The 11,217-nt window shown below is 33.3% G+C and overlaps 1 protein-coding gene across 1 annotated transcript; it reads right to left on the bottom strand.

Annotated features, from left to right (window-relative positions):
- Nucleotides 1-2,219: 2,219 nt before the first annotated feature.
- On the bottom strand, nt 2,220-10,758 carry LOC136206021 (D-xylose-proton symporter-like 2). Its single transcript, XM_065996916.1, has 14 exons — nt 10,563-10,758; nt 9,428-9,525; nt 8,871-8,949; nt 8,311-8,370; nt 8,059-8,125; nt 7,845-7,969; nt 7,478-7,579; nt 6,953-7,321; nt 6,821-6,868; nt 6,634-6,696; nt 5,126-5,206; nt 4,757-4,855; nt 2,735-2,872; nt 2,220-2,573 (listed from the first exon to the last, which is right to left on the bottom strand). The coding sequence occupies exons 1-14, from the start codon at nt 10,605-10,607 to the stop codon at nt 2,442-2,444; spliced, it is 1,506 nt and encodes a 501-aa protein (XP_065852988.1). The 5' UTR covers nt 10,608-10,758; the 3' UTR covers nt 2,220-2,441.
- Between the last annotated feature and the right edge of the window lie 459 nt (nt 10,759-11,217).

Raw genomic sequence — 11,217 nt, 5'->3', positions numbered from 1 at the left:
TTGTTTAATATTTGACGCATACACTTATTAATATCGATTAAATTTACATAATAATAAATTATTAATAGAAAAAAAAAGAAATATGCATAATAAAAAGTAATGTGCATAATAATGAATTATTAATAGAAAAATAAATCCAAGAACATGCTCCCATTTCTTATTTATTTAATTCTTCTATATTTTTATAATTTATGTTTTAAAATGTTAAGGACGATGTTCTAAATATTGTTACATACGTTCTAAACTTTATAATTTGTGTTCTAAAAATTAAGTATAATGTTTTAAAAAAATCAGTAAATATATGGATCATTTTTGCACTTATTCTATAATATAATTTATAACTCATATTCTAAATAAGATAACGTATGTTCTAAAAAACATAACGTATGTTCTAAAGTTTATAGTTTGTGTTCTAAAAATTAAGTATATTGTTCTAAAAAAATCAGTAGATGTCTAGATCATTTTTGTATTTGTTCTATAATATAATTGGTGCCTTCTATGGTTACTTTGTTTTTTACAAAGTAAAACTTACTTTGTTTTTTTCACCATTGGATGATGGTGGACTTTAACAAAGTAAATTCATCCAATGGTGGTAAAAACAAAGTAATGGTTACTTTGTTAAAAACAAAGTAAGCATGGCCTAACTCTAATATAATTTATAATTCATGTTTGAAAAAACATAACGCATGTTCTAAAAAACATAACGTATGTTCTAAAAAATATGTCATATGTTCTAAATTTCATAGTTCGTGTTTTAAAAGTTAAAATATATGTTCTAACGTATGTTTAAAAAAATATATTTTCTTATATAAATAAAATTTTATTATGAAATTTTATTAAAATATATAATATATTTTTATTTAAAAAATATAGTATTGGAATTTTTTTAGCATCAGATGCACTTAATAATATATAAATAAAAGAATTGTATAATGAACAAACTAAAGCAAGCGTATTTTTATTTAAAAATTATAGTATTAGATTTTTTTAGCATCAGAAGCACATAATAATATATAAATAAAAGAATTGTATAATGAACAAACTAAAGCAAGTGTATTGTTATTTAAAAAATATAGTATTAGATTTTTTTTATATCAGAGCCACTTAATAATATATAAATAAAGGAATTATATGATAAACAAATTAAATTAGTGGCCCAATGGTAGATGGCGCGCGTGTCACTCCTTCTATGCTCCAGTCCCAGGTTCGAATCCCGATGGGATAGGTGTAGTAAGTTGGGCAGAGCTAGGATTTCATAGTCGGGGGGCTATTAGCCTTACAGCCTTACAATTGGGGATAATTTTTTTAGTCTCCAACATGATAAAACTGCTTCGTTTTGGTGATTGACTAAAAAAATAAAAAAATGACCAACGTAAAAAGCATAGACACATTTTAATTTTTATAAATTCAATGGTAAATTAAACCCTTAAACCAAAACTCCTAAATTTAAACACACCAAAATTCCTAAATTAAAAACAAAAAAAAGAAAAAGGCCTGTATAAAAAACAGGAGAAAAAAATTTAGATTTTGATTTAAACAAAAATAATTACAATTAGGAAAAAAAACCCATATTAAAAATAGGAGAAAAAAAATAGATTTTGATTTAAATAAAAATAATTACAATTGAGGAGAAAAAATAAAAACCCATATTAAAAATAGGAGAAAAAAAAAATTAGATTTTGATTTAAACAAAAATAATTACAATTGGGGAGAAAAAAATAACCCATATTAAAAATATGAGAAAAAAATTAGATTTTGATTTAAACAAAAATAATTACAATTGAGAAAAAATAAAAACCCATATTAAAAATAGGAGAAAAAAATAGATTTTGATTTAAACAAAAATAATTACAATTGGGGAGAAAAAAATAATAATAGGAGAAAGAAAAATTAGATTTTGATTTAAACCAAAAAATTAAAATTTGGGAGAAAAATATGGAAAGCAAGTGGTTCGACACACCTTTTACTTACCTAGTTGAACTTAGCAATGACACAAACCAACTCTTCCAAACTGATTTTCTGTCACAAGAGCACGTCCTATAATATATGTAGGATTTAACTCTCTTAGGGGGGGCTACCCGGGATGCACCAGGGTGGTGCCGGAGACCGGGGGGCCGAAGCCCCCCGGGCTCTGCGCTGGCTCCGCCCCTGCTTTAAGCTTGTATCCTTTTATCCTCGTCAGCCTCTATATATTTATTCGCTTGGCTTTTCTAGAGAAAGAAGTTCAATTCCAAACAAAAACATTCAACTATTCATTTTATGAAACCTGAATTGTTTGAATTTATACATACTGAATTGCTCTCAAAATTTGCAGTCAGGTCACCAAAAAGAAGATACATACTGAATTGTTCATCAGCTTTATTGGCAATGTAACTCTAAAAATTGGTCACTTGCTTGCATTGCATTTCTCCTCACTGATTTGGCTACAAAATGTAAACAACTTACAAGCATTTGGCCTCAATTTCCTCGAGACTGAGCCCCTTCGTCTCTGGTACCACAAAGAATATGAAGGCAAGAGACAACACAGCTATTACTCCAAATGAATAGAATAATATTGCAGCACCCAACAATGCCTGCCACAAGTCAAAATTCTATGAAATATAACATCAAGTTTACTTTATAGGAATCATTTTCTTTTTCCATTTAACGATCAAATTAGGAGTTTACAGAATGTGACAGTTGTAAATTATTTTTAATATTGTTTAATTCTAAGAAACTACTTGTCAGTTTATACCTTCAAGGGAGAAAATGCAAATGTCACAATTGCATTTGCACCAAAATTCACAAGCACTGCTATACCAAGTCCTCTCCCTCTTATGCGTAGGGGGAAAATCTCTGAAATCATCAGCCAACCTATAGGGCCAAATGATAACTGCAAAAAAAGGGGATTTTATCAGCCATAGAGTGTATATTGCAAAATAGATAGATCTTAAACAAGACCTGTAAAAGAAAAACTGAAAAAACAAGCATTTTGGGATAATGAAACAACCTCATACACAGGGACGGATCCAGGATTTTCAATTAGTGGGGCAAACTATATATCTAAAATAATAGATTCACAAAAAATCAATAACAATATAAATAAACTATTTCAATTATCTTTCAAAAAAAAAAAAAAACTATTTCAATTACAATGTATCAAAATAAATTGCACAAACAAAACTATTAGCCAAAGTGTATATATCTATAGTATATTCGTACAGTTATCAACCCAAATAAACTAATTTCAATCCTCACTCAATTAGCTAGAAAGGAGGCTATATCAATATTGTTTTCTCCATAACCACCTCTTGCTGAAATTTTGATTTCTTGCCTCCAGATAACATTTCAATCTCCATTTTGATTTGTCTCATGTTATCACAACATGATCTGAATTTTTATAACATCCCTTTTAATAAATATTACGCCGGGAACATCAATCTGAGTTTACAAGTTTTTGGATATTATTTACTGGTGAAACAAAGGAATCTGTGAACTTGTTTAAATAGGACATCTCTCTTTTTCTTTAAATAAATGTGTATATTTACGTTCTGGATTCTCTGAACACTATTTGTTTTGTGTAAAATATAGCACATAAGCTAAAAAAAGGCAATAATATATAGGTCTAAGAGCATTCTGCTGTAGGTACACAAACTGTTCAAAGATTTTAATTATATCTCTTTACTAAGGCGGCTGGTATTAAGGTGCAAAATGATTTCATTTATCAACTTTGAAAATTACAATAAGGAATGTCAGAGATTAATGTAAGATCTATGGTTGGGCCTAATCTATCAGCTCGAGCTTTTAGTTTAATTGGTTCCATGACATGTTATTAGAGCCTCTAGGACCAAACGGTCGACAAGCCCAAGGGGCATTTGCATGTGGGGGTGTGAACGATCTTAAAAATAAAAAAGACCAGCAAGCTGAAATAAAAAAGACTACCAACCCAATTTTTTTCTTAAAAATAAATTTTGAAAAACAAGATGTTTCCTTGTGCAATGATTATTTTAAGGAAGAACAGAGGAGACAGATTTACCCAATTATGCAGACACAAACACTTTTAACTGAGCAAATATAATAACAAGAAAAAGGTGCAATATAATGTCCCTATCTTACCTTTTCCAATATTCAGCTGGACAGGTTTAAGCTTTTATGAATATTATATCATGACATGAATAAATTAGTATCTCAGTCATGCTTCTTACAGCGGCCCCTCCTCCCCCAAAATTCCAATGCAAAAAAACCCACAAATTGGCTAACCAGAACTGTGATGAGTGTTTTAATTTTCATTGAAAAGATTAGATACTTTTGAGCTACAAGCATTGCAGTTTTGATGCTTGGCCGAGTTTATGAGAACTGCTCCAAATAATTACTCTATGAAATTCTGCATGATTATGCAATAAGCTATATTAGAGGGCGAGCCTTGGCGCAACGGTAAACGTTGTTGTCGTATGACCAAGAGGTCACAGGTTCGAGTCTTAGGAGCGGCCTCTTGCCAAATAAATTGGCAGGGGAAGGCTTGCCCCCAGTACACCCTTGTGGTGGGACCCCTCCCCGGACCCTCGCTCAGCGGGGACGCGTAATGCACCGGGCCGTCCTTTTTATGCAATAAGCTATATTCCCTTTTATACTTTTCCAACACCAAGTACATAAAGCACAGTATATTGCAAAACAATACCTATAACGAACTTACATTTTAAGAAAAGTAGTCACACTGAAGCACAAAATTCTGGCATAAGATTTTACTTGAGAAAAAATGACAACGAATTTTGATTACCTGATAACATCCAACATACAACAGCAGTGCAACTACAGCCAGCACTGCTGCACCATCCAGGAAGAGGTAATATGATCCCAAAAGAAACAAAGACACAACCTGTTGCAAAATAAACACATATAATCACCATTATGCAGTTGTAAGACCTATAGTTCAAATAACTAGATGCTCATGCTCCTTTTCATTTAGCGAAATGAAGTCGAAGTCTAGCAACAGAAGAAGTATGAAATAATCTGACACATTGACCTCTCGGATTTTGGAAACAGACAACTCTTGCGTTTACAGAAACTTCAGTCAAGATGTTGACAACAATAAGAAATTGAACATCCATTACATGTGCGGCGGTGAAGAGGAAGACAGAAGAGTTACCATCCCAGAAACACCACCAAGCAGCAAGGGTCTTCTTCCAAGTCTATCAACAACAAGAACAGCTATTCCAGTCATAATCAACTGCACATGCAAATATTCATATTAGAAATTTTGGAGAACAATTTGTTGCATTTTTTCAAATGGAAAGCTGATACGGTTAGGTGGTAGAGAACATGCTAAAAGGAATAAAGGGTAATATGGGAATGAAGGGACATGTGATTTGGAGCTTAGTACGAGTTAGTTATAGGAGAGAGAGTGCTCTAGTTAGTATATATAGAGGTGTAGAGGGAGAAGGGAGGATTAGGAAGAATTATGTTAGTAAGCACCATTTTTGTGTTTGGCTCTGTTCTTTGGGCAGAGAGGGAATTTATTTCCTGTGGGAGTTTGAGATCTTTCTCAGCTCAGTCTATCTTTCCTTTATTGTCAATTTCAGCTAAGCTTCTCAATTTACAATTCTCTGTTTCTCTGTTTAATCTGTATTTCTGTTTCTATTTCTATCATTTGGAATTTATTTCCTGTGGGAGTTTGAGATCTTTCTCAGCTCAGTTTATCTTTCCTTTACTGTCAATTTCAGCTAAGCTTATCAATACAATTCTCTATTTCTCTTTTTGTTTAGCATTTCTGTTTCTGTTTCTATCATTGCGTATCACAAAGAAGGGGAAAATGATGATGATGATGATGATGATGATAGTAATAATAACAACAATCAGAGCTTTGCTGGTAGAACAGAAAAAGGGGAAATAAATACTGAAAATTGTAAGGTAAAAACTACGAAGAAGACTTTCGAAACAAAGGAGATTTTATGGCTTTCAAGTTCTAACACCCCATAAAAACGAGAAAATCAGAATATCATACTCAATATTTGGTGAGCTGAAAATTTTACCTACATTCATGAAAGATTAGCACAAGCAAATGCTCAACAAGTGAGTCATAAGATGATAGCAAAAGGGCCAGGCCTGAGATAATGGGGGCTGGGCCTAAAGTTTTGAGAGTTTATGAAAGGAGGAAAAGGAAGAATGGTGTCGTGGCAGGCTAGGTTGGTTTTGAAAGTGAGTAAGAGTCTGTCCTGTAGTGAGGATATATAATAAGAGGTAGGTTGTTTTTGAGGGGGGCGTATGTTTAGTTATTTTGGGACCTTTCTGTTGTCACAGAGGTCTGCGAGGGGACATTGTCCCTGGGGTAGTTTATCACTGTAGAGATTCCTTTCTACTATTTTATTCATCAATATACTAACAGCTCCATTATCTTTCTTTTATTGTTCTATTATTGATCCCTGAGTTTACAAATTCCTATCATAAGATGCCAAAAAAAAAGGAAACAAGAGACAATTGTGCAACTACATAATCCCAAATACCTTACATTTGTTATTTATTTGGAACTTAAATCACAAAAACGTATTCAACAAGAACAAACCATTAAGAGGTGAGATTTCAAAATACGTTAAACAATATCACAAGTTTTTCAGACATCAGTTATGGTACAATTATTATGAATTGGCATAAGGCTACCTTAAAGGCACCAAGTACAATTGAAACCCGTGTTGCATCAGCTGCTCCAGAGAATCCTGCACTCTGTCAGATCGTATTGGGTGAGGGTAAAGGTGTAATACAGCTAACAGCAGATAAATTTTATGTACAAACAAAACAATTTGATGTCAATAACCATCCAGTTGCATGTGTTCAAGTAAATGGGAACCTGAAAGATTGTCGCTGCATAATATAGTACACTTGGTTGCCCTGTGATCTGCCATGGAACAAGATCATATACAAACCCAAATTTTGATAATATCACATTTATAAAGAGCACTATTTTAGGTAACACATATACCTGCTGGAAAAGAACTAATCCTGTACCAATCATAAGGGCTCTCAAGCATTTTCCCTGGAATATTTCCATCAGTGAAGCTTCTTTTTCCTCAGAAATAGAAGCTAGTTCACTAAGAATCTCTTCTACATGGGCAGGTGCAGTGTCACCAATGGCCTCACCCCTAAGTCGGTACAAGCTAATTATTGCAGTTTCTTTTAAATCCTGCATATTGCCTTTCCCCTGTATGGCACATAATAATAGCCATCTAGGTGATGCTGGTAGCCACCACATCCCAACTCCCATAATCACTGCCAAAGGTGCAGCAGTGGCATACATGTAGCGCCAACCAGCACCAGCATTAACTAAAAGGCTACCAGCTCCATAACCCCCCTGCATAACTTTTAGGTAATTATTTCATGCAGGCAGTAACATACGAAAATAGAAAGTAAACAGCAGGACAAAAATTTCAAATTGTAGCTTATTTTGGCAACATTACACATAAAGCCTAGAATAAATCAAAGCCAACAATAAAATTGAAAAACTTACAACCATCCCAAGGACTATAAAAAACTCTTTGAGGGAGATCAGTTGGCCTCGTATTTGAGACGGAGCTGTCTCAGCAATGTACATTGGTGCAGCATGCATCGCCTAAACATAGAGAAAAGGAAAATGGCATTTCTATGTTTTGAACAAAAATAAACGAAGAAACCTAAAAAACATTGAAAACTTATTCAAACTAATGAGAATATTTTCATTTAGCTCATCTTAAATAACTATATTTCCACTTAAGCTTAACCCATCTTAGTTTTTGCAAACATTAAGCATTGTGTTATTGCTCTATATGCATGCATACGCGGGCATTCCAATAAATATGCACAAAGGGACTGATATGAGTAACAGTTAGATGTTTTACCAATCCAATTGCAATACCATATATAACACGCCCAATCACCATGATAACCAAATCGGGAGCCAGTGCTGTTACTAGTGCTCCAACAAGATATACCAAAGCAGCCAGAATCAATTCCCTTCTTCTTCCTTCAATTTTAATTCATTGATTCAACTTCATCAAAAAAGGAGCATTGTCTTAATTTTTGCATTTATAGCTCAAATATAAAATAACTAACCTAGATAATCTGCAACATTAAAGGCCAAGAGACAGCCAATCAAGGCTCCATATAATGAGCCGCTGGTCTGTAGAAAAACAACACCCACAAATTTCAAATACAAGAACCTTTCATTATACTGTTCAGCATTTAAGCAAAACAATACTTCAAAGCAATGGGAAAAGACAGGGACAGGAAGCAATAAAATTAAGGTTGCCTATCATGAGTGAATAGTTAAAAAAGCAATTAACAGAAGAAAAAAATACAACTCACAATGAGCCCAATCTGCACAGAATTCAACTCGAACCAAGAAATTCCACTTGAATAGGGTGACTGCAAGAGAAAAGTAAAGGGCCAATCAATCAGTCTACAGAAAAGGAGAATGGTTTACACGGCCAACTATATACTCATAAGTGATCTATGGTTTTAGTTTTCCCCATGGTGAAACACATGGGAAATGTGGTCAGGTTTACATTAATGAGTACGAATTTCTACTCTGGTAACTTACTAAACTTATGTAGCGGGAAAGAAAAAAAAAAGACAGAGAAAATATGCAGAATTCTACTTGTTTTCATCTGTCTATGTTCTTTTCTACTGGAGGGCACATGCATGCAACTGTATTTTTGTATAAGACCAGTGTTCATAAACTAAAATTACTTAAAGATGACAAAATCATTGTTGCAGAACCTCGGTTTTATACACAAGAAACTCCAAATGACATTCTTTGACCCATGAGGCCACACATACAGAATACACACATCATAATATCATAGAAAAAAATGCAGCGAAAGTGTAAAACCTCTTTGTGACACATAATTTCATCAAAGGCACACCTGTATAGATAGTGTAGCACAGGATGTTGCACCAATATCATACCCATATAACAGACCTCCAAGAGCTGGAAACAGAAATCTGAAATCAACAAGGCACTCCATAAGCATGAAATGAACAAAAGTTTGACTCGTCAATCATGTGGACATCACGAATGGTAAAATTCAAGGCATACTATTTAAATATACTGTGGTTTTCAATATTGATTCTGAAGAATTTCTACGACTTATATTGATGAAGCAAAGTTATAATTCTTACTTGTATTAACTCTGAAATACATATTTGGAAGAAAGTAACTTTTTCCTTACTTGAATCCAAGATTTTTTAATATAAAAAATAATAATCAAGTCAAACAATTCAATTTTTAATGTAAGGAATCTTAATTCTTCCACCAAAGTTTATTCATTGAAATTTATCTCATTTTCACATTAGAAAATGGAATGACTGACCAGTCATTTGCTAGAGAATGTGCATTCAACAATCAACCCTAGCATTCAAGTAGCAAATTCCTTTCCATTATTCGCAGAAGTATGGAAGAAGCAATTTAGCAGGAACTCACGGGAGAACCGCAGCAAGAATGGAGTAATTTTCTGGGCTATTACCCCCATTAAGAAGAGGCTCATCTGCACCATCAATTTCACGTGAAGATTTACCTACCTGGTAAACATTAATATGTTAGGAAATCTACAACAAGGTAGAAAGTTTTGTTCGGTTCTGCAAGGAGCAAAGCAGGAGCACATAGACGCACAATTAACAAGAAGTCTTTTCCTATGATGAAGTATATTTTGCTTACTTGGTTCATAAAAGATTGAAATTTAAAATTTGCTTCTCTTGCTGCTCCTTGCTTCACTAACATGAATACTATAAACAAATATTTGAAAATAGATTGACCAATGAAGCAAAAGAATGATTCAACCATTAATGAGAAAATGGAAGAGTGGAATATGAACAAACTTTTACCACAATACATATCTAATTTCACTTCAGTAAGCTAGTTCTGAAAACAAAACTCAAAAAGACATTTCTCTGTTATCATGCAATTTTTATAGTGCCAAGAACCCTATGATTAAATCTCGTTTTGAGTTGTCTCTTCAGTTATAAAAGAGAAAAAATCACATTCAAACTTTCCTTAACAGCTTGATATAGATGAGATTATTCGAAAATCAATGTTCCCTTTGAAGCTTGCAAGCAAACAGATATTCCGTACATGAAAAGAAAAGGCAGAAAGAGAACAAATCACAAACTTAAACCGGAGAGAACATCTCAATTAACGTTGGCAGATGGCAATGGCAGTGTTAATTTTTCAAAAACCAACTCAATAATCTATTTCTTCTCTCTCTTTAAAATCCAGTTTTATAAGGTTTGACTGGAAGGCGAATCTTATTGTAAAGAAACACTCCAAACTGGTTTCCTAGCTTTCCCTGCCCACTATTCTGTATAGTTTGGTAGAGAAATTAGAAAATCTACAAATTAGCTGTCCAACTTGTAAATTTGACTCAAAAATTCGGTCAAGAAAAATGGAAGGGAAGGGAATGGAACAAATGAAGCTCCATTAAAAAAAAAAATGGTTGCCACAGTAAATTCAATCCAATTCATTTGTTTCCTTCTTTTGTACTCTTCGAGCAATCAACCTAAGAACAACTAAAAATGAAGAAAGAAAAAGAAAAAAATGAAGAGACAGAAAAGAATGGAACCTTTGCCAGAGAGTTAAAAGACAGCTGCTCAGGATCGGAAGCCATAATCTCCAGCTGAAAAAAACAAATACTTGGAAAAATAAGAAGAAAAGGTAAGTAAAGAATCACTTTACGTCGTCCGTGAAGTCTTTATAGATAATACTAGACAAGGGGAAGATATGGAAAGGAGAAAGAAATTAATTTGTGAGGGAGCAGAAAAAAAAGGCCCCTGAATGGTAGTTAAGCACGTGAAGAAAGAAAATATAGTGTAAAAAATTCATATTTTGTTTGTTAGTAAATTTTTAAAAATAAAATTAAAACTAAAACTATACTATATTAGGGAAAATTATAAAATTGGGTCTTATTTATATTTTTAACCCACCTACTCAACATGCTATATATCTAAACTATGTTTGTGCGACTTTCTCAAAATACTTTCACCCTTTTATTTTTTCCCCTTCCCCCTTCTCTTCTTTACGCGAACGGTTGCTCTCTCAGACTTTTGATCTTCCTCTCTTTCTTTATAATTCGTGAAATCTGCCACATAACCATGTCTTTCTCTTCTTTCTCTCTTCCTCTCCTAATTCTTCATCTTGCTAGAAAATGACGTCATGGTTCTTCATCTTCCTGTTTCTGCTCGTCTCTTGGTTTCTTTCTTCTTGCGCGGATCGAAGAA

Source organism: Euphorbia lathyris, chromosome 9, assembly GCF_963576675.1.
Source record: "Euphorbia lathyris chromosome 9, ddEupLath1.1, whole genome shotgun sequence".
NCBI classification, from domain to species: Eukaryota; Viridiplantae; Streptophyta; class Magnoliopsida; order Malpighiales; family Euphorbiaceae; genus Euphorbia; species Euphorbia lathyris.
Note: the sequence above shows the minus strand (reverse complement) of the source record. Positions and strands in the feature narration are given on the sequence as shown.

Bases quoted from the DNA above. Each gene is read 5' to 3' on its own strand.
- LOC136206021 (XM_065996916.1), bottom strand. From the start codon at position 10,607: ATGGCTTCCGATCCTGAGCAGCTGTCTTTTAACTCTCTGGCAAAG. The intron at 6,869-6,952 runs GTATATGTGTTA...GTTCCATGGCAG, and splicing joins GATTAGTTCTTTTCCAGCAG to ATCACAGGGCAACCAAGTGT. The intron at 2,574-2,734 runs GTATAAACTGAC...GACTTGTGGCAG, and splicing joins TTGCATTTTCTCCCTTGAAG to GCATTGTTGGGTGCTGCAAT.